The sequence below is a fragment of the Hyla sarda genome, chromosome 2 (genome assembly GCF_029499605.1).
Source record: "Hyla sarda isolate aHylSar1 chromosome 2, aHylSar1.hap1, whole genome shotgun sequence".
Taxonomy (NCBI): domain Eukaryota; kingdom Metazoa; phylum Chordata; class Amphibia; order Anura; family Hylidae; genus Hyla; species Hyla sarda.
The window spans coordinates 321715939-321740494 of record NC_079190.1 but is presented as its reverse complement, the minus strand read 5'-3'; the positions used below and the strand labels follow the sequence as shown (position 1 = coordinate 321740494).

At 43.1% G+C, this 24556-nt stretch overlaps 1 protein-coding gene across 8 annotated transcripts in view; it reads right to left on the bottom strand.

The window, feature by feature from the left end:
- OPTC (opticin) overlaps nt 1–24556 on the bottom strand; it is a 90834-nt gene that overhangs the window by 36335 nt on the left and 29943 nt on the right. For all 8 annotated transcript variants that reach the window (XM_056557828.1, XM_056557835.1, XM_056557833.1 and 5 more), the window contains 2 exons: nt 14122–14356; nt 1056–1191 (listed from right to left, as the gene is read on the bottom strand). In XM_056557828.1, the coding sequence (XP_056413803.1) occupies nt 1056–1191; nt 14122–14356 (371 nt within the window). The remainder of the gene's footprint in view (nt 1–1055; nt 1192–14121; nt 14357–24556) is intronic.

The following is a 24556-nucleotide window of genomic DNA, read 5'->3' as shown; positions in this document are numbered from 1 at the left end:
AGTCAGCAGTGAATTTAACCACAACAACCAGTGTCAGACATTTGCTGCCAAGGCAAATATATTCATGGGGTGCATCAAAAGGGGAATGTATGTACGCAACACAGAATAGTTTTACTAATGTTCAAATCACTAGTCAGACCACACATAGAATACTGTGTACAGTACTGGGCACCAGTGTACAAGAAAGATATAGTGGAGCTGGAGAGGGTTCAAAGACGGGCAACCAGAGTAATACAAGCAGTAAGGGGCCTACAGTACCCAAAAAGAATAAGCCATCTTTTAGTTTAGAAAAAAGATGGCTTAGGGACTACCTTATAAATATGTAAAAGTATATCATGGGGTAGTACAGATATCTCTCCCATTATTTATTTGTACCTAGGACTGTATCGATAACAATGGGACATCCTCCATCGCTAGAGGAAAGAAGGTTTCTACCTCAGCATCAATGGGGATTCTTTACTGTAAGAGCAGTGAGACTGTGGAACTCTCAGTGAGAAGAAGTGGTCATGGTGAACTTAATAATAATAAAAAGTTTAAATGGAGCTTGTATGCATTTCTGGATAATAATCTTACAAATTATGGATACTAGATTTATGAGGTAGGATCCAGGGATTTATTCTGATTTAATTGGAGTGGAGGAGGTATTTGCCCCTGGTATGGGGTGAGTGGCATCAGACTAATAAGAGTTTTAATCTTTTTGCCTTTCTCTGGATCAACACAGTAGGGGCACAGTAGGAATATAGGTTAAACTTCATTGGCTCTTGTCTCTTTTCAACCTAATGAACTATGTTACTATGTATTTCTGTAAGATATTTTCTTCAAGGGCAAACATATGGAATTGTGGACTGTTTCACTAAATCCCTGTCACGTATTTGTGATGGGATTGTGGAGCCACACAGAAAGGGATGCAAAGAGGGGATGTGTTTTGCAAGTGCTGCTTGTCTTAGAAGAGCATAGACTGGAAAAAAAATGAAACCATTAAGCATAGTTCTACACACCAAAAGAATGTTAGGACACTGCATAAGGCCAGAATATTGATAAAAGCTTGCACTGACCTTGTTTTGTCAAAGGTCCGAAGAAGTCTGGTTCAGCTGGCTTTGTTGCAACCAATGCAAGTGTGGTAATTTTGGGTTCTTTGGTTGTTGTTAGCTTTGTCTTTTTATGCTTCGGGGCTAGAGTAGCTACTTCAATCTGTCAAGAATCAGCAGAAAGAACCCAAATTATGACACACAACCTCTATATTTGCAATATATAACCTGTATGCATATTTTTCAGCATTTTATCTTTTTTTAAACAAAAACCCACCAAAATGACTAGTAATGAAAACATAGTGACAAAACCAGAACTCTCTTTGCCCATTAGGCTTACAAGCAAAATAAAAATTAGAGTATGACCCTAGAGGTGCATGCTGCTGATTTTATCTAGGGACTAGCAATAGGCAATCACAATATACTGTAAATAAAGCTGCATTAACCAGTCATTTGGCCAAGAGTGACTGGTTAGGGACATCTATATATATTTATATTTCTGTAGCTGAAATAAAGTTATGAAACATAGGCTTTCTTGAATAAATAATTATTTACAGCAAGCAAAACTAATATTCTGGGGCAGTTAGTTCCACAAAAGGGGGTACAGGACTGGAGAGAGAGTGGATGGAAGTAGTAAGAAAGAACAAAATTCATTAAGTCACTGGCTGAGCAAAGAGCATAAGTGGGTTGATAGATGGAGATGAAAGCGTAAATGTATGACAACGCAGCATTGCACAGAGCTTTTACATACTAGTAGTACAGTTTTGAATTTACAGACTTTATTTCAAGATCCAAAATTATTCCCTATATCTACAGGATAGGAGATGACTATCTGCTCAGTGAGGGTCCAACCACTGGGGGTTAAGCAATGTTTGAAAGTCCCATAAAGAACGGCAAGAGATTGCTACACATGTGAGCACTACTTTAATTCCGGAGACAATGGACCTCCATTTTTGGGTTCGCTGGGGGCCCTAGTGGTCAGAAACCCACTGATCAGCTAGTTATTCCATATCTCAATAGGAGATAACTTTTGATCTTGAGATAACCTCTTTAATCCTTCAAGAAACAAGTGACAACTGACCACTGCCAGAGCTAATGTATCAGTTCCATGATTGTTTACGCTTTATCTGTACTACCTGGCCATACACTTTGCTATATCTTTAGCAATGTCCATGGTTATAATATGACTATATGTATGTATTTATTAACTCGGGATTGTGGAGACTGGTAAGAAGTTTTGTTACACAGGCCAAACTGTGTGATTTGCGTTTGTGTGACCTCCATAGCAATAAGGGAAAGCAAGGTGAAGCCAAGGTCTCAGCGCCATGAGACTCAATACCATATTATGAAATACAAACATTGCAAGTAATGAAAATATATTCTTTAGGAGCTGTCTATCTACAGCTGTTCTGTAGTAATCTTTCACTACCAATAGTCTTCTTTTTATACACAGTCTCTCCCCCTCTTTTGCTGATGCTTCATCTTTCTGTGCACAGCACCTTCTATTCTTCTTCTCTTGGATTCTGACACCCGCCCCCTCTGTTTTCCTCTACTTGTCTCAGAATGTCTTTTTTCTCTGTATCTCTCTCCCAACAGCTCCCCCTCTAGTAATCTCTCAAAGTGCCTCACTTTTCTTGTAGATGAAAACCATACCTTTTATATATTTCATATCATTTTAACATTAAAAAGTCACTAAAATTTGATATTTATATATTAACAGAATTTGACATTTATCTACTAGTTATACTATGTCTAAAAAGTAAAAAGCACCACACCCCCATATAGACACTTCAAAAAAAGTTTTACACTCTTACACAAGCTCCCTCCAACCCAATAAAGATAAAATAATATGTTCCGTCAGGTGTTTTGAGGAGGTATCCTGAGCCCTGCTTTTTGCCTGCAGAGCATTACGTCCACATAAGGGATATTTCCATTGGGCAACACATATTCTGGGGCTTTTTTCTCCTATACCACTTGTGAAAATAAATAAAATAGGGGTTACATCAGCATTTTAAAGTAAAAATGTCCACAGCCTACTGTTCCAAAATTGTGTCACAACTGTGGGGTATAAATTAGCCACATGTGGGGGGTTTCCACTGTCTGGGTACCATCAGGGCTTATTAAAGGTGACATGGCCACCAAAAGCAATTCCAGCCAAATTATCTGTGTCAGTAGATAAGGACTGCTCTTATACAAAGGATAGCCTTATGCCCATCCCATGCATGCTTAAAGGGGTACTCCGGCCCTAAGACATCTTATCCCCTATCCAATCCTTATTATTCTTGTCTGAGTTGTCTATTATAACTTTTTCCTCTGCTTTTTTTTAACTGCATCCATTAAATTTCCTTCCTTCTTATTAAATTCTTTCCCCCCAATTGCATGTAATAGTTCCCCCCCCCCCCCCCCTTAGAAATGCTTTTTCCGTTTCCCACACAATTTGGTCTGACATTGTGTCCGAAGTCCTTTCAAATAAAATAATTTAAAGGGGTACTCCGGTGGTTAATGTTTTTGACTACATGGCATCTTCTTTGTAAGTTTAGTTTTTTTTGCAATATACATGTGTTATATGTTTTGGCAGCATGTGTGTCTTTTTCTTACCTGTTTGTTGGGCAGGAAGTTCTGTAGTTCAGAGGATTTTCTTATACTGTCGCCCACCATGTTCTGAATCTTCTGAATCTCTTGTGGATAAGACGACAGAGCTTTTTTCCCCCCTCTGTCTGCATGACAGGAATAAGCCACGCCCCCTCATCTCCCCCCTCCCGGAGTTCTGCATGAGAAGCCATAGTACACAGCTCCTTATCTCCCCTCCCCCCCCCCTGCTCTGCTCCTGAGGAAGCAGGTCTGCACAGGAGAACGGAACACAGAAGATAAATGTGTTATCTGAAGGGAAGGATTACAAGGTGCACGGGCCGGGGATGTACAGACTGCAGGGGAAGAAATGTCATACTGGATCTCTATATGTGAGGGGGGAGGGGAGGGGGCCTCCTGAATGACACATGCTGGAAGTTGTAGGTTGTAGTCCCTGTTATGTGTGTGTATGCTAGTGTTTCCAAACCAGTGTGCCTCCAGCTGTTGCAAAACTGCAACTCCCAGCATGCCCTGACAGACTTTGGGCATGCTGGTAGTTGTACATTTGCAAAAGCTGGAGGCAAACTAGTTGGGAAACACTTTTCTAGCCTATTCAGCATAAACATCATGTTACACCAGTGTTTCCCAACCAGTGTGCCTCCAGCTGTTGCACAACTACAACTCCTAGCATGCCCAAAGGCTGTCAGGGTATGCTGGGAGTTGTAGTTTTGCAACACCTGGAGGCACCCTGGTTGGGAAACACTGGTGTATGCCCTATAGAGGTCTGGTGAACTACAACCCCCAGGAGACTACAGAGGCAGCATGCTGGTGTTATACGACAGACTGAAGACTCCTGAATTATTCATGCTGGGAGTTGTAGTCCCTTTTGTGTGTGTGTGTGTGTGTGTGTATGACACTGTATCAAAACCAAGTCTGATTATATTAGTGTGCTGTGTATAAGGGGGCTGACTCGGGAAAATAGTAGGATGGGTATGTGGCATGCTGGGATTTGTAGTTTTCAGCACAGCAAGAAACAGGAAATAGAAGCAAAGATAGGAAAACAAAGTGGGGGATAAAAAGACAACAAAGAACGGAAATAGAGTAGGCTAAACAACAAGAATAGAAATGAAACAAAACAAATAGGGTCAAAAAGTCAAAAACGGAAAAACACGTTGACCACCGGAGTACCCCTTTAACTGTTTTATTACCTCGTTATCCAAGAGCTCGAACCAGTATGCATTTATTCTACATATGTTTGCTGGGTTTCCCATTCCTGTATCAATCTTGATACATAACAGGGAATGATCAGAAATAAACTGAGCGCAATAATTAATCTTTCTAATCTTTAAACTCCCCAACTGATCACTTAAACACATGTCTATGCGGTACATTGTTTCACACGTTTATTCCAACACGAATATATGTTTTTCCTTCGGTTTCGAGCTCTCCATGTATCTATCAGTCCTACTTCATCACAAAACCTTTTCAGAGGTGTTTGCCCAAAGACCTTCCCTTCATTTCCCATTCTTAACCTATCAACATTTTCATTCATCACACAATTTATATCCCCTTGAATGAATAACGGACATTCCCTCTTTCCTTGCCAAAACCTAACTACAACTTTGAGAACATCGGATGTGTACGGCGGTGATATATAAACAAATGCCAAAGTGCATACTAATTTCTCCAATTTCCTATATAATATTACAAATCTTCCTTTTGTGTCAATTAGTTTATCATATAATTCCCATTTAACTTTACTGTGTATCATAACTGTGACCCCTCTTGAGCATGGGGTAAAAAAGGAGTGATAATAATGTGAAATTATTATTTTTTTTAAATTTGTTGTGAAGTTTCTTTCATTAAATGTGTTTTGAGTAAACAAATTATACCTGGTAAGTCTTTTTTTTTTTTTTTTATAATATCTCCTATTGCTACTCTTTTTTATTTATCCCCCAAACCCCTTACATTCCATACCATTATACTCATACACATCCTATCTTCCCCTTTTTTTCCATCATATTTTCCCTCCAGAGGTGAGAGGAGGAGAGATAGAGAGAGAAGGAAAAAAAAATAAACACATACCACAGGACTTCCCATTTCTCCCCCCTCCCCCCAATTGACCTGTCCCAACCTCTGACAAGTCCCTATCCTAACCTGTACCCCCCTCCCATCCCCATGCTATTTTTACATTAATTTTTCAGCCCTCCCTTTATCTCCCTTTTAACCCCTGACTTTCCTTCCATTTAACTGCTTCTTCCGGGTTTTGAAAGAATATGGTTGTTTCTTTATATAGTACCCGCAATTTTGCTAGAAATATAAGGGAGAATCTAATGCAGTTAAGATGCATTCTTATTTTTACTTCTTTGAATGCCATATGCTTTTTTTGTGTTTCAAATGAGTAATCAGGGAATGCCATTATCTTATTATTGTTGTACGTGACATTACTCTTCTCTCTCAATGCTCGCGAGATCCTTTCCCTGTCTCCTTTGTTTGATAATTTTATCAATACCATTCTTGGTTTACTGCCCGGTGGGAGTGGTCGCATCGGGACCCGGTGGGCTCTCTCGATACCAAATGTGGGGGATATTTTCCCCTCTCCACATTCCTCGGTTATCAATTTTTACAAGAAGCCAACAGGGTCCTTCCCCTCCGTCCCCTCCGGGAAGCCCACCAATCTCAAATTCCCTCTCCTAGATCTGTCCTCCATTTCTATTATTTTCTGAGTTAGAAATTCATTCTCATTCTGACTTCTACTGTGTTTTTCAATATCTGTATTTCATCCTGTAAATCTGACACACTTTGCTCCATTTCTTTACATCTTTCCCTAAGTTTTCTCATGTCATCTCTTATTAATGTCACATCTGAACCTATACTTCCTATACTTCCTATCTAAACCCTCAATAGATGTACTACAATTCCCTATTGCCTCCAGTATCACTTTCATTGTTACTATTGGACCGTCCTCTTCCTCCGCCACTAGATTCTCCCTAGCAATTTGCTTTCCCTGCTTATTTTTCCACTTTAAAGTTGAAGCCATATATTTAGCCATTCTCCCCATATTTTTTATTTTCTTTTACCCGGCTTGTGGATTTCCTTTTTGGGGGCATTTTTATTCTGTCACCAACCACAATTAATATATCCCCCTCTTATTTTCCTGTACTGATCACAAGATGAAAAAATGTACTTAATACCTCACACCAATATGACAACGCCTATTATAACCGCTGTCCAATTGTTATATCCCTGCCCCAGTCCCAGTTATTATAACATTAAATTAGAATTTGACAAAAAAAAGTCAAAGAAGTCTTCCATCATCCAGTCCTATTTAAACTTATTTAGCAGCTTATTTAGCAATTTTCATCAATATTCTCTCGCTGCAAAAACAACCTGTTGTGTCCACACAATTATTCACCATCAGTATTCAAACATCAATGGCTAGTTCTTTTCCAAATTCTTAAAATGGGACAGTACAGGGAGTCAAAATACCCCTTTTCAGGGCACAAATACATGAATAGATCTCACCCATCTTGTGGATCGTTCACCGAGCCCAAGTCTGCCTTCCTACCCTGCCGTGCTCTCACCACGGCAGGGGGGACTGTCCCTGCGATACTCAGTGGACATAGTCTGCTCTCCTCCACGTCCAGTCCAGCCGACCATGGAGACCGGCGTTTCCTCGGCAGCGCCGCATATTCTCACCCTAGCAGGGGCAGCTCTCCCAGGGGTGCTCCGCGGTCCTCGCCTGCTCTCCTCCACCTCCAAATCCGGCTGACTCCCTGCAACGATTTCCGTATGTGCTCTGTGGTCTCCTCCTCAGGACAATGCTCTGCACTTCGATCTCTCCTCGCTGCCGGCACCTCCTCCGGAGCCTGAGCGCAAGAACAAGCACAGTCTCAGCTCGCCGATGGCCCCGGAGCTCAAATCTGGGCAGTGCGGCACAGTGACAGCAGTAGGAACCCCATCTCTCACTCTCCTCTCACCCAGCAAGGCAAGCGTACTGTTTGGGGTTTGCACTCAAGGCTCGCAATCTCAAATGTTCTGTCCTTCCAATAGGGTCAGAGGGGCATTAGATTCCCGTGGCTGGTTTAGCATCGGGACCCGCGGCCTGACACACTCAGCATAGCGTGGTACATGAGTTGAAGGTGGGGTGGAGCCTAACTTAGCTTCCGGCCGCCATGTTCCCTCCTTCCCTAGAGATGATTCATTCCCTCCAGGTCTCTCTTATCAGCTGCTGTTATGATCCATAGGAAGTTCTTTTCTTTTTGAATTTCCTTTCTGTCTGACCTCAGTGCTCTCTGTTGACACCTCTGTCCATTTTAGGAACTGTCCAGTTCAGGAGAGGTTTTCTATGGGCATTTTCTACTACTCTGGACAGTTCCTAAAATGGACAGAGGTGTCAACAGAGAGCACTGTGGTCAGGTAGAGAGGACATTCAAAAAGAAAAGAACTTCCTGTGGATCATAACAGCAGTACTGGAAGGATTAAGATTTTTTAATAGAAGTCATTTAGAAATCTGTTCAATTTTAAGGGGTTAAGGCTACACATACACTTATCGAGGCCCTAATCGGCCTATATTTTTGTCAACTCACAGCACACAGTGTACGTTGCATTTTTGATGCGACTTTCACCAATATATGTGGCTTCCTTTGCTGTCGAATCCAGTTGGCATTTTTGGCAGCCCTGGTTCAGGCTGATTGACAAGTGTGCAATATAAGCTCCATAAACATTAACCAGCATTTATCAAAAGGCACAGGCTTCTCAACAAATGCCCAACAGCTGCGCTGCATAGGCAGGAATGAGTCGCACATGTTTATAAATGCCCCCACCCGTTATGTTTTTAGACCAAATTACTTCATACAGGTCAAGTATAAGAAAAATAAGTTGTACAGCAGTACAGATGTGTTTTATGATGTTCTACAGCATATGATGGAAGAAATGTAACATACAATTGATTTTCACTTGCCTTGCAGTTTGTACGGGTCATCATTATGTTCCCATTTGGGGCTACTCTTACGGAGTTTACTGGCCAACCTATCTAGCAGCTAAGCTGCCCATATGCTAAGCTATAAGGCCAAGCTACTGAGCAGTTAAGCTGCCCACAGACTGATGCTGTGATACAATGATTAGTGGACTCCATCACATATGGTTAGAAAAAAATTGAGAAAAGCAGGTCATTATTCACAGAGCTAATGAAATAGATACTATGCCATGATAATTCCTTTTAAGTGACAGCAAAAGATCAAGGCAGCTGTACGACTGGTGTGAGCTGTATGTCTGTTATCTGACCATTACTTACTTGTTTATCCACTTCTATTAACCAATGCTTATTCCACTACTATATCCTACGATATCCAAATTTTTAGAATTCAATTGGATGCAGCTTCATAGGGTCACACTTTTGTTACAGGTATAAAGGACAGTATAGTGTTGGAAAAAAGGAAATACATTTACAACCAATAATTGTTACTAGAGATGAGCAAATCGAAGCTGACGAATCCGCATTCTATCACGCAAATCGCTTCATTAAATTCCATTTAGTGCGGTCCAGGCTCCAGGGCATCTAAAATGGCGGCTCCATGTGTAAGGACATTGGGCAAGGAACTCTGGGAAGGCGGGAAGGCAAGGCGGGAAGGCAAATAGGCAGGATGACCCTGAATTACATGCAGGATGCAGCCTATCAGCAGCCAGTCCCCCTCCCTGTGATGTCACAGCCCTTTATAAATCGGCAGCCATATTCCGGATCGTCACTTCATCCTTTCACTGCGGAGAGATAGGACGGACGTCCTGTGTGTGTGTCACACAGAAAAGCTTTTTCCAGCAGCATTTCACCTCCTAGTCACATCATAAAATATTTTTTACTGCAGCCATTAAAGGGGTTCTCCAGTGCTTAGGGGATAAAATGCCTGATCGCGGGAGTCCCGCAGCTGGGGACGCCCGTGATCATCCACGCGGCTGTCACGCCCCCTCCCATAGGCTTGCATTGAGGGGCGGAGCGTGACGTCACATGGGGGCGCAGGCGTGACGTCACATGCCGCCGGCCCTGTAGTCGCCAGTAATCAGACCCGGAGCGAACACGCTCCGGGGGCTGATTACAAACGGGGTGCCGCGTGCATGATCACGGGCGTCCCCAGCTGTGGGACTCCCGCGATCAGGCATCTTATCCCCTATCCTTTGGATAGGGGATAAGATGTGTAATCACCGGAGAACCCCTTTAACCTCCCATTCACTTTCTTCAGCATTGTATTAAATAAAGGGGCAGAGAGCTGTGTATTGCCTCATACAGTTCAACAAGCTGGCTCATCTTGATGAACCTTAGAGGGGTTGTGCGCTGCCCTGCCTTTCGGAGCTCCGCTCGCAGCATCTGGAAGTTCATTACTCCGAACGCTGTGTGCAGCAGACCATGTCACGCCCCCTTCCCATAGACTTTGGTTGAGGGGGCGGGAGTGATGTCACGAGGGGCCGGGCGTGATGTCACGAGGGGGGGGGGGGGCGTGAACAGGCAAGGCAGCGCACAACCCCTTTAAGAGGATGGAGGAATAATTTTTCTGCGCAATTCTGTGTCTTTTTTTCCATAACAAATGGTCTGCTGGTTATACTAGTCTGTAGACTGTCCTTTCCTAATAATCTTTGAGACTATTGCAATTTTGGGTTTAGTACACAGCGACTGTGTACTGCTGTTGTTGTGCCTTTTTTTAAAGCGTACTGTAGCGCATTTGTCTGCCCTCATAAGTGCATACCACATACCTACATCTAAGTAGTGTACTATTTTGTATCTGTTAATCTATCAAGGGCCTACACACTGTGAAAGTCCAGGCAAAAGTAATCACCAGCTGGTGTTTTACTCCAATATGGTTTTTTTTAAGTGTACTGTAGCACATTTTCTGCCCTCATAAGTGCATACCACATACGTACATCTAAGTAGTGTATAATTTTGTACCTGTTAATCTGTAAAGGGTCTAGATACTGTGAAAGGACAACCAATAGTACACACCTGCTGCTGTTCAAGACAAATACTGTTTTAAGCATAGTGAAGCATATTGTACTCCCCTCATACACACAATAAGTATGTCAGGCAGAGAAGTGCCAGGACGTGCACAGAGGAGAGGCCTAAATTCATCAGGCTCATGCAGAGGTCACAGCAGATAAGGGGCGTGTGGCAGGCAGATTCACAGCAAGAGGTCTGAGCTCCCGGTGTCAGCTAGCAGTCGTGTCTCGCCCAGCAACCCAACAGCCGTGATTCATCAGTTCACTCGGTCATCCACTTCATCCCAAGCGACATCCGATGCCCCCAGTCAACAGTTGGTTGGTTCCTCAGACTCAACTCTTAGTTGGCATGGGCCTCATGCTGCTGCTGCCATCTCCCGGCTCTGTCATTGTGCTGCTCTATGGTTTCCTCATGCTAATGCTACCACCTCCGGGCTCTTTCATTGTGCTGCTCTATGGTCTCCTCATGCTATTGCTACCACCTCCAGGCACTCTCATTGTGCCGCCATATGGTCTCCTCATGCTGATGCTACCACCTCCAGGCACTGTCATTGTGCTGCCATATGGTCTCCTCATGCTGATGCTGCCACCTCCAGGCTCTCTCATTGTGCTGCTCTATGGTCTCTTCATGCTGATGCTACCTACTCCAGACTCTCTCATTGTGCTGCCATAGATACTGCAAAACATAATTAAGGTGCTGGCCCCCAGTTTCAGAAATTCCTCTGCATTAGATCACAAGTAAGGATATTGAGTAGCTAAAACTTAACTTTTCTTAGGATAAAATATATGGAGCCAAATTTTTTTTTAATCTAGCAAAAGGAAAGGTGTGCAAAAAACACTGTGTGCATCCAACACCAAAAAAGTATTTATGCAACCAAAGAAGGTGGAAGGGAACAATGTATGGTCCATTGTAACAGGTGTGGGTAAAAACCTCCTCTGTAAGGCCCTACTCTCACACTATTAATTCCCTTCTTGGCAAGTGTTACTCATCCTAAAAAGGGCGGCCCCACACAGGAACCTCTCCCTATTTCCAACTAAAAACCATGGGAAATGGCAGTGTTTTCAGGTGGAAATAGGGAGAGGTTCCTGTGTGTGGCCGCCCTTTTTAGGACGAGTAACATTAGCCAATAAGGGAATTAATAGAGCGAGAGTAGGGCCTTACTGGGGAAGTTTTTACCCACACCTGTTACAATGGACCATACATTGTTCCCTTCCACCTTTTAGAGGTCTTTGCATCTCATAAATACTTGGTGGTATTGGTGGCACATGGTGTTTTTTGCACACTTTTCCTTTTTGTTAGATAAAAAAAAATTTGGGCTCCATATATTTTATCCTAAGAAAAGTTAAGTTTTAGCTAATGCATATCCTCAATACTTACTTGTGCATCGCCAATACTTAGACAAAAAAGACGGTTTTCTTCTGCCTGCCTGCCTGCCTCAGCTACTATTCTGATCCTTCCACCTGCCTGCTGCCACACATCTGATGCCAAGTTTTCCTTCTTTCACCCACCTTCGTCAGCGGGTACTGGTATTAACACCCACCACCTAACTCTAGCAAAGTGTACCATAGTGCATGGCAGCGCCGACTTGTGGAGCTGTAACTATGGTCAGGGACAATACATGTCCTTTATGTCCTTTACATGTCCTGGGTGAATGTGGTTCCTGCACAGCCACAACAGCAACTTGGACAGATCATGCCGCTTCCGCCTCCACGCTCTCAGGCCGTTGGTCCTGTGACAGTGTGCGACTCTGCCTCCTCATCCTCCGTGTCCCATAGTCACCCCAAGGAGAACTCATCTGTCCACGAAAAATGTGGAGAGATGGACTTTTGTGAAGATGAATTAGGCATGGATCAGCCAGGATTTCCACCCACCAATGCCTGATGCATCAGAGTAGATTGACCATGGTGCCACAACAACACTTCACAAATATGGATAGTGCCAGACAGATTTAAGGCGCTGCTAGCTACCATAAATCTTCAATTTAAATTTTAAAAAATATCTTTAATCTTCTCTATTGTGAGGCCCTATGGTCTTGTCAGGCTGTTGCCACCTCCAGACAGGGTCGTATTCCCACTATATGGTCTCCTCGTGCTGCTGCCAATTCCAGGCTGTGTCATTCTGACAGATTATGGTCTCCTCATGCTGCTGCCACCTCTAGGCTCTAGGTCCATGTTTCAGTATGTACAGATTTCAGTGAGACTCTCCTTCAGCTGTCAGTCTGTGTGCCTTTCTGTGAGAATCTGTGGAGCTTTCACTTTCTGTGCAGCTGATAATCATGCTTAGTGCAGAGAAACACTTCCTGAGTTTGGACTCCTGCCAGGCCGGGAGGAGACCGAACTCACAGTATTAATTGTGGCAGGGAACAGAACATATTTATGTTGATTATTTTAAAAGCAAGGGAATGGGAAAGTGTCTACTAATTACACAAGGAACACTATATTAAAAGTTTCATTTGGTGACAGGTACTTTTTAACTCCCAGGATACAAAGGCTTACTTAGATGTCCTGTGATACGCCATGCAGTATGGACGAGTGACATCACTGATTCATATATATTGGTAACTCTGTTGATTTCAGTTACATCTGACCATTAAGTGTTGGTAATATTCTATGTTTTACATATGCTGATAAAAAGCTATGGTTCACTAGTGTACACTGATATACTGTCTTGCTGTTTCATTTACCTGCCACATAATTATTCTTGCTTTGATCTCTTTTATTGCTTTCTTTCCATATATTTCTTGCTTACATTTTTTTGTCCCACAAACATATCTGTCATTTTTCATCACGCTTGTGTATAATAATCACAAATAAAAGATAAATAACACAAGCTATCCTGAGACTGTCCTTGGTTACTTATCCGGAGCTTTAATCATGTAACCTGAATGCTTTATAAAATGAAGGGTAATTACACACGATGCACTTTATACTTGGTTGTTGAGCACATCTCTCCTGTTGCTTACTCATCTAGCACACTTTTCTGTTCTCTCTTTCCTTTTCCTGTCTGTTGTTTTTTTCCTGTCTCTTTCATGTGCATTTCCCTATTCCCTGGATTCATTTTCCTGTGACAGGTCTCTGCTCTCTCTGGCTTGTATCTTCTTGCCCTGATCCGTCTGTCATGGCAGATGCTCACAAACAGGCTCTGATGAAAGCTCAGCCCTGAGAGATCTTTTTCATATCCCTCCTCCCCACCCCCACCCTTCCTCCACGCTCCTTCTCTCATCAGCCTCCGAGAAATAAGTATTCAGACAAACCTGCTGCAAGATGCAAGATCAGAGGCTTCTGAAGCGAAGATTTTATCCCTCCTCCCATTTCTCTATCTAATGATCCATCTCTAGTTGTCAGCCTATCTGCTGTGCATCTATATATCTTGAACCATACATTTATCTATCAAAATTAATCATCTATGCAGAACATACACCTCTACCTGTTTTTCCTTTTACTATCTGTTGACTGTCTGAAAGATAATATTATAATATCATATATCCATTGTAATAGTAATATTAATGATTGGCATGTATACATAAGCTTTTGTGCTAACCTCAGACTCAGGCTCGGAATAGTATACATCTTCATAGTTGTTCAGGTCAATAGACTCTCCGTAGTTTTCTAGACTGGGGTCATAATTTTCTAGATCGAAATTTTCATAAGACACACTTTCAATAGGTTGAAATTCTTCTGTGCTATGACTTCTAGTTTCAGGTGGTGGAGGAGCCGTGCAAAGGGCCAATAAAGAAAGACATATAGCCACTAACAGGTACATTGTGGTAGTATTCCTGAGAGTAAAAAAAAACACAGAACAAACATTTACTGGATCATCTTATGGTCATTATATTTAATATAAATATTCATAGTCAATGCTATATGTGAAATAGATCAGATTGTTATTTTTCAAAACACATTACTAACTGGACAGTTAATGATTTCCTCAGGAATTTCCGCCATACTAAAATATTTATGATTACAAATTACATCTCGTTTTCATAGAAAACCAAAGGCAGTGTAATGTTCATTACTATTCTGGCTATTCTGGAATACTAGAGGTTTACTGCTGCTCAAATATTATAGGTAGAATTTTATTTTAAAAGTATCCACTGGTAAAGGTTAACTGATTCTCATTATTAGCCTTTTTCAAACAATACATTCTAAAACACTTTGAAGGATGATTTTATTTGCCAATTTTGATCTGGTGGAATGTTGGTTCTGATTTTCTACCATAAACTCTTAAAATCAGTGCCCTGGTTCAGCTAGTGAATGACTGAGGGGCAGTGTGACCTATTGACCCCAAAACCAGAAAGTGCAGCATGGTAGATATCGGATGCCATGATGACAGAGGCTGTGGGGGATGGGGTGGTAGGATAGTACTATTTTAAGCAGGCAACCTGGGCATATTTATGAAAAAAGGCACTTTCTTAGGTGCTGCCAGTAAATTTTTCAAAGACTCAGATGAGTCTCCAGCATCAGTAGGTTTATTTTATATTATGAAAACAATGAAAACAATAAAAGCAATAATGTGTTTCGGGAGCTACACTGATTTCTTCAGATTGATTGCCAGGCTATTGTCACTTTTTTCTGGATCTGTAGGAAACTGGAACTTACTTTAAAAGTATATTGGTCTATTTGTAGGACTTTCCTGTCAGCTAGAAGTGTGGATGGCCAGATTAGTAAATGGGGACTGGGAGATATCAATGACTGTGTATATTTAGGGCATGTAGTGACTTGATGCAGATTCACAGGAGTAGGACTAGGCCCCCCATATAAAATGATGGCCCTGATTTACTGCTGGAGTCTCAAATAATTTGTATGTGGTAAAGAAAAAAGTGTATGAAAAAAGCATTGCCCTCAAGAATATGAAGAAAAACACCCTAGAATTTAGTATGGAAATGAATAAGAAAACAAACAATTTATTAATAAATGAGGACCTAAATGTTAACAGCTTCTATCCTTTTGCCTGTCATTGCTAATGTATTAGAATATCATAGCTGCATTATAAAAGAGCCTTTGTAGGACCAGTCAGTATTCAAAGTTACTACTTTTTAAGTAGGCTAAAATTGTGAGAAATTAAAATACAGTTTGAAGGCAAAATATAAATTTCAAACTTTTTTCAATTTAAAGTGTTCCTGTCCTTAAAAAAAAAAAAAAAAAAAAAAAAAACTTTAGACATGCCTCAGAGACATTTTTAAAGTTTTTATTAGTTGGGGTGTTAGTGCTGAGACCCCATTGATCAGGAGAACGAGCGGTGGTAAGCGTGCAGTAGCGACTTTGTGTCGCTGCTCCATAATAAGTTATGTTTATAAGTTATAAGTTTATGGTCAGTGACAGTGAGACAAAGATTGCTGAGAGCTGGGAATGTTACACACTGCGCTCCGGCCACAAGCATCGGCCATTAGCGCAGTGTCCCTGTGTCCCCGACCACCGGCGAGGCCCGGATTCGCATCACGGGACGCGCCCGCATGCAAATCCCGGCCCATCACTCACCTCTTCCCGCTCCTGCAGCACTCTCACTCTCTCAGCTCTAGCGCACGCATCCCCATTCCTTAGGACGCGCGTGCCAGAGCTTTGAAATTTAAAGGGCCAATACGCCCATAATTAGTAAAAGCACCAGACACCACATTATAAGTTGTTTGCACCTCCCACATTCCCCTGCTGGATCTTCAGTGCCTATTGCCTGAGAGAAAGCATTCTCTATTGCCTGCTTTGCCATACCCATGTATCCAGACCTTCCTGCTACGTTTTTTCACTACGAACCTTTGCCGCCTGCCTTGACCTGCTACGTTGACTATGCTACAGCCTCCTCCTTCGGTACCTCGCCTTGCCCAGTTACCTGTGTGGTCGAGCCTTGTCGGGGGTAGTGACCTGGGTGTCGCCTGCCGCAGGAAGCCCATCGTGTCTTGCGGCGGGCTCTGGTGAAGACCAGCGGCACCCTAGACTCCGCTCCCCGATAGAGTCCGAGTCATCGCCACACAGGTAGAGGATCCACATCCAGCTCCGTTACAGGAAACAAAAGTATGCTACTGTGTGCTTAGTCCCACTCTTTCTCCTGGGGGTTTCAGCACAGGGACCCCAACCGATAAAATTTTTTGACATGTCAAAAGTTTCTTTTTTTTTTAAATGACAGGTACATGTTAATTGGAGTCTAATCTTGTAAAGTTAGGAATTATACTTATGTAAAGGTTAAATGGGATTAAAGTGAACGTATTACCTATTTGTTTATTTCAAATGAAAATAATAATAATGAGAATAATAGTCTGTCTATACCTTTTATATTTGTATTCTGTTTTCTCTATATAACTATGGCAGTCTTTTCATAACTGATGCTTTAACACTTTCTGAGATTTACAACCTATTTCCTTCTCTTGGAGAATATTGTGGGCAAACTTTATGTCATGTGCTGGAATGGAAAAAAGGGGTAGCTGTGATCATCACATAATATGAGTGTTGTGAGCTTGTGTTAGCTCCTGCTTTTTTATAGATGTTACTGTTTAGTGTAATTCTAAAATTTGATGACTTAGACGACTGCTAAAAAGAAATCAAGTAGTGCCAGCTTTTTGTAACAGATTAGTGATGTAAAGAAATAAATAAGGATCAAATAAAAGAACAATCTTGATTAAAAAAATCGATTATTTCGGGGATTATCATTGATATGTGCCATCAATATGTGATCTATGAGTGTCAAATTACAGGACCCCCACTGACTGTAAGAATAAGTGGGGTGCTGCCCTTGGTAGATGCACCACATCCCCCTTTGTGCATTACTTTTCATACTTTATCATAAACTAAGTTCTTATACCTGCCTTACAAATTGTCTATTTACTGATTGACTCGGCCTATCTAGTCTGCCCAATGTCCTGAATCCTATCAATAGTCCCTGGCCCTATCTTATATGAAGGATAACCTTATGCTTATCCCATGCATGTTTAAACTCCTGCACTGTATTTGCAGTGACCACTTCTGCAGGAAGGCTATTCCATGCATCAATAATGCTTCCTGATATTACGGTAATCTGGAATATCTCTTTGACTATATTTACACAGTGTGAAATGAATAGCAAAATACGGTTGTAAAATTGGAATAAAATATGTCCATATTTTAGTGTAATAAGGTACACAATTAAAGTCTATGTAAAAGTGGCCGTTGGCGCACATAATATTGTTTAAAAAATAATAATAAATAATGCCCGTATTTCTAACATTGGTGGAGATAGGCCACCACTGCAGACAGTGATTGACTGAGCAGACAGATCCTGCTCCAACATCTTTTATTGGAAGGGAGAAGAGATGATCAATGGGAAACAAGAAAAAGATGCAATAGTAGCTATGTGAAAACAGGGCAGGTAAATTACTCTGCCATACCCCATGTATTAACATGAATCACCTCTAATACTGTTCACATTATACTGTGTTATTAAAATAAGTGGAGATATGAAAACGTGACAGTGAGGTAGAAGAAAAGTCAATGCCGGGGTGTGGTACAAATATAGTACATTACATTACCTCCTCCCTACATAATCGACCTTGTATTTTTGGACTCTATCAGCTCCCTATAACCTACATTTTCTGCATAATGATGTTTTATCTTATCTTCTGACTGCACACTGTAATTTATATTTGAAAACACAACCTCTCCCTAAAGGACTTGCCTATTCCTCTCCTCTCCCCATACATGTGCTGCATTATGACACTCCCTGTAAGTCATATTGCTCAATGTAAATGTTACCTAATTTGCTCTTTTGCTAGATACTATAGAAAATAAGAACAAAGTAGAACTAGACAGTCCAGTAAGCTTAGAGCCAAGTTATGTAGGGTTTAATAAGATTTTCAAAAGTCAGCCACATCAATATAATAGTTCTTAAGAAAAGCAGTTTGTTTAAACCTAAATGTGGTACTTCAGTTGAAGGATAAAGATATTTTGTGGTCAGATTTTTAGCCATATGGAGTATATTCCAAAGGTAAGGAGAATATAAGGAATAACTTCCTGTTGAATCCACTTCTGGATTTTGCTAAAAAAAAACAAACAAACAAAACACATCAAACTGCAGTGTAAGTTTTCCCAAAAGCACTGTATGGGCTTCTGGCCTGAGTGACAGTAAGGGGAGGTTTTACTTTTGCTGCTGTGAGATTATGGCTCAGAACTGGTTCCTCGCCAGGTTTATTAGGTTACAGGTATAACCAAACAAAGTAAAGCCAAACAAATCCCTCAGCACTTGGGTCACTAACTACACTTTTATAGCTTGCCCTATCTATGCCACCGGAGGGCTTATCCCAGCCAGTGTAAAACACATGTGCACTGCAACCTTTTAAGACATGGTTAATCCCTTGGGGACAGAGCCCATTTTGACCATAAGGACCAGAGCATTTTTTGCAATTCGGACCACTGTCACTTTAAGCATTAATAACTCTGGGATGTTTTTACCTTTCATTCTGATTCCGAGACAGTTTTTTCTTGACATATTCTACTTTATGTTAGTGTTAAATTTTCGTCGTTATTTTCATCCTTTTTTTTGGTGTAAAATCCAATTTCATGAAAATTTTGAAAATTTAGCATTTTTCTAACTTTGAAACTCTCTGCTTGTAAGGAACATGGATATTCCAAATAAATTATAAATTGATTCACAAATACAATATGTCTACTTTATGTTGACATCATGAAGTTGACATGTTTTACTTTTTGAAGACATTAAAGGGCTTCAAAGTATAGCAACAATTTTCAAAATTTTGATGAAAATTTCAAAATCTGAATTTTTCAGGGACCAGTTAAGTTTGAAGTGGCTTTGAGGGGCTGTTCTGTGAGAAATACCCCATAAATGACCTCAATACACCCCTCAAAGTATTCAGAAATGACATTCAGAAAGTTTGTTAACCCTTTAGGTGTTTCACAAGAATAGCAGCAAAGTGAAGGAGAAAAATCAAAATCTGCATTTTTTACACTAACATGTTCTTGTAGACCCATATTTTTTATTTTTACAAGGGAAAAAGGAGAAAAAGCCCCCCAAAATTTGTAACCCAATTTCTCTCGAGTAAGGAAATACCTCATATGTGCATGTAAAGTGCTTTGTGGGTGCACTAGAGGACTCAGAAGAGAAGGAGCGACAATGGGATTTTAAAGAGCGAATTTTGCTGAAATGGTTTTTGGGGGGCGTGTTGCATTTAGGAAGCCCCCATGGTGCCAGAGCAGCAAAAAACACCCCACATGGCATACTATTTTGGAAACTACACCCCTCAAGGAACGTAACAAGGGGTACAGTGAGCCTTAACACCCCACAGGTGTTTGACGAATTTTTTATAAAATTGGACGTGAAAATTGTACATTTTATTTTTTCCCTAAAATGCTGATGTTACCCCAAATTTTTCATTTTTACAAGGGGTAATAGGTGAAAATGTTCCCCAAAATTTGAAACCCCATTTCTCTCGAGTAAGAAAATTCCTCATATGTGGATGTAAAGTGATCTGTGGGTGCACTAGAGGGCTCAGATGGGAAGGAGCGACATTGGGCTTTTGGAAAGCAAATTTTGCTGAAATGGCTTTTGGGTGGCATGTCTCATTTAGGAAGCCCCTATGGTGCCAGAACAGTGAAAAACACCCCACATGGCACACTATTTGGGAAAGTACACCCCTCAAAGAACATAACAAGAGGTACAGTGAGCCTTAACATTCCACAGGTGTTTGACGACTTTGTGTTGAAGTTGGACTTGAAAATGACAAGGGGTACAATGAGCATTTACACCCCACTGGCGTTTGACAGATCTTTGGAACAGTGGGCTGTGCAAATGAAAAATTACATTCTTCATTTTCACAGACCACTTGTGGGGTGTAAATGCTCACTGTACCCCTTGTTACGTTCTGTGAGGGGACTAGTTTCCGAAATGGGGTCACATGTGGGTGTTTATTTTTTTGCATTTATGTCAGAACCGCTGTAACAAGCAGCCACCCCTGTGCAAATCGCCAGTTTAGGCCTCAAAATGTGAAAAGGAGAAAAAGCCACCAAAAATTTGGGAAACACTGAGTAAGGTAACAGACTACTGCAGTGTTTCCGCACCACTGTCTGTTTCCTAACTCAGTGTTTCCCAACCCGTGTGCCTCCAGCTGTTGCAAAACTACAACTCCCAGCATGCATGGTCTGTCAGTGCATGCTGGGAGTTATAGTTTTGCAACAGCAGGAGGCACACAGGTTGGGAAACATTGAGTTAGGAAAAATACAATGTTTCCCAACCAGTGTGGCTCCAGTTGTTGCAATACCACAACTCCCAGCATGCCCAGACAGCCGAAGGACATGTTGGAAGTTGTAGTTATGCAACAACTGGAGAAGAACAATTTGGAGACCACTGTGTAGTGGTCTCCAAACTGTAGCCCTCCAGATGTTGCAAAACTTCAACTCCAAGCATGCCCAGACTGCCCGGGCATGCTGGAAGCTGTAGTTCGGCAACATCTGAAGGGCCAGATGTTGCTGAACTACAACTCCCAGCATGCCTGGACTGTCTGGGCAAGCTGAGAGTTGTAGTTTTGCAACATCTGGAAGGGCACAGTTTGGAGACCACTGCACAGTGGTCTCAAAACTGTGGCCCTCCAGATGTTGCAAAACTACAACTCCCAACATGCCCAGACAACCAAAGGCTGTCTGGGCATTCTGGGAGTTGTAGTTTTAAAACTCTTAGAAGCTGCAATGAAGATCACTTTACACCGCCGCCACACCACTTGCCTGCCGCGCGACCTGGTCCCCGTGTGACTGACGCCAGTCCCCAGGTAACGGCAGCCGGTCCCCGCCGCATCCACGGCCCTGCACCTCGCCGCCATCTTTCCCCGCTCTGCCCCGACATCCAGGGGCGGGTAGAGCGTGGGAAAGGAATGTTCCCCCCGCCCCTGCCCTGCGATTTGCCGATCAGTCTGCCGATTGGCCAATTGCAAGGGATAGGAGGTGGTGGCACCCTGCCACCTCGCTCCTATCGTCTTGGATGATCGGAGCCAGATACGATTTAAGATTAATAGTATTAATTGCCCCTGTTATGAACATGTTGTAAGAATTAAAAAAAAATTCTAATTCTGCTTAAAGGGGTACTCCAGCCCTAAGACATCTTATTCCCTATCCTCTGGAGTGAGGCTGATGATAGCGTGGTTCTGCATGAAAGATTGCGTCACACCCCCTCCCATACACTTGCATTGAGGGGGTGGGGCATGATGTCACATGGAGGCGGGGTCGCGATGTCACGATACTCCGGCTCCGTGGTCATCACGCTGCACACTCAAAGCCTCCAGCGCTGCAGAGAGCTTGTAAAGGTGGGTGCGGAATGACAGATTGCGGGGGTCCCCAGCGGCGGGACCCCCGCGATCAGACATCTTATCCCCTATCCTTTGGATAGGGGATAAGATGTATTAGGGCCAGAGAACCCTTTTAGATGTACTGGCTTTTGCCTACTGTTCTTTGAGTGCTATGGGGGAGATTTATCATTGCTTATAGAGCATTTTTTTGTCTATGTTTTGGTGCAGTGCAGGTACAAGCAGCATATTTAGCGACTTTTATGCGTCTTTTGATATTGACAGATTAACTCTGTTAGGAATCACGGCAGGTGGACAGTAGGGGGTGGATCCTCTGGTCCTGTGTGGATGAAGACTTGACCCATGCCAGGGAGCGGAGTCTAAGGTGCCACTGGTTTTCACCAGAGCCTGCCGCAAAGCGGGATGGTCATGCTGCGGCAGGTGGCATCCAGGTCGCTACCCCTGGCACGGCTCGTCCACACAGGTAGCTGGGGGGTGGCGTGGTACAGAAGGCAACTGGCAGGACGTGGCAAGATGGCAGAAGGTCGGGCAGGTAATGCAGGTATAGAGTAGCTAGGAACGGATACAAAGTAACAGGAGCACAGGAACACAGGACTTCACAATGGCATAGACTACCAAAGATCCGGCACAGGGAATAAGGAGGAGCAGATACTTATGGACAAGGGACAGGTGCAGACACCTTAATTAAATTGGTACTGGCCCTTTAAGAAACAGAGCACGCCGGAGCCGCGGGGACACCAAGGAGCAGGGACACAAGAAGGTGAGTGATGGGCTGAGACTCGCATGCGGGCACGTCCCGAGATGCGAATCTCAGCCCCACCGGCACCGGGGACAGGAAGCGCTCACAGCCGGAGAGTCCGGCCGGAGCGCCACTGTAACAGTACTCCCCTCCCCTTTGGTCTCCCCTCTTCTTTGGAACTCAAAGAGATCCCCACAACATGAGACCAGGGGGGGGGGGGGGCACTGGACTAGGCAAAGGCTGAAAGGAACTAGCAGACTTCTGGCAAATAGTCTTCCATCTTCTAAGATGACTACCTGGTGAGGAAGAATTCCCCATTTAAAGACTTCTATGGTCTGACAGAAGACAACACATGAGGAACAAGACAATGATCGTGGCAATATTGTCCCCAAGAAACGATCTCTCCGGTCTTCCAGTCGAGATGAGGAGAATGGTGTTGCAACCAAGGAAGACCAAGCAGGAGCTCTGAAGTACACTGTGGTAGTACATCAATTGCAATTTTCTCCTTATGCAGATCACCTACATGCATGTCGAGGGGTTCCGTGCGTAATTGCACCATACAGTTCAGATTTTGTCCATTTACAGATGAGATGTAGAAGGGCTTGGCAAGACGAGACACTGGAAGATGGAATTTATGGACCAGGGAGACACTAATGAAGTTGCCAGCGGAATCGGAGTCCAAAAGAGCAGAAGCAATGAAAGAGGTCCTGGGAGAGGTGAAGACTTGAACAGGAATGGACAAGCGAGGAGAGGAAGAATTCACACCAAGGGATACTACTCCAACTTGACCAAGATGAGAGTGTTCTCCTGAACGCAGAGGACGTACAGAACAGTTTTTGAGAAAGTGCTCCGGACTGGCACAATACAGGCACAAATTCTCATTGCGTCGACAGGATTTTTCCTTTGGCGCTAAACGAAAAAGGTTCAACATCCATAGCCTCTTCGGCAAGAGGCAAAGTTGGTAGCAGAGAAGGATGTTGGGACACCAGACGAGGAAATGTTTGGACAGGTTCATTTTCCAAGGGAAGTTCTTCTTGCCTCTCGGCAAAACGCACATCAATTCTAGTGGCTAAATGGATAAGTTCACTCAGGCTAGCCGGAGAATCTCGTGCAGCGAGAACATCCTTGATTCTAAAGGAAAGGTCTTTTTTAAAGGTGGCACACAAGGCCTCACAGTCCTAGGAAAGTTCAGAGTCAAGAGTTCGAAGCTGAACTGCATAGTCGCCAATGGAGGAGTTTCCTTGGCAGAGGTTCAGCAGAGCCAAAAACCTGTTACATCATGGCTAACTGCTGCGACTGCTGAGCCACAACGGTGGGATCCATGGCAGACTTGGAAAGATTCGAGAGATCAGATAAAAGTGCCCCAGCGGAATCCATGGCTGGATCTTACTGTTAGGAATCATGGCAGGGGGACGGCAGGTGGTGGATCCTCTGGGCCTGTGTGAATGGAGACTTGAGCCATGCCAGGGAGCGGAGTCTAAGGTGCCACTGGTTTTCACCAGAACCCGCCGCAAAGCGGGATGGTCTTGCTGCGGCAGGTGGCACCCAGGTCGCTACCCCTGGCATTACTCGTCCACACAGGTAGCTGGGGGGGTGGCTTGGCACAGAAGGTAACTGGCAGGATGGCAGATGGACAGGCAGGTAATGCAGGTATAGGGTAGCTAGGAACGGATACACAGTAACAGGAGCACAGGAACACAGGACTTCACCATGGCATAGACTACCAAAGATCCGGTACAGGGAACAGGGAGGAGCAGATACTTATGGACAAGGGACAGGTGCAGACACTTTAATTAAATTGGTACTGGCCCTTTAAGAAACAGAGCACGCCAGTACACGCGTGCCCTAGGGAGCGGAGGCACGCATGCCGAAGCCGCGGGGACACCAGGGAGCAGAGACACAAGAAGGTGAGTGAACTGCTGAGACTCGCATGCGGGTGTGTCCCACTCTCCGCCCCGCCGGCAGCG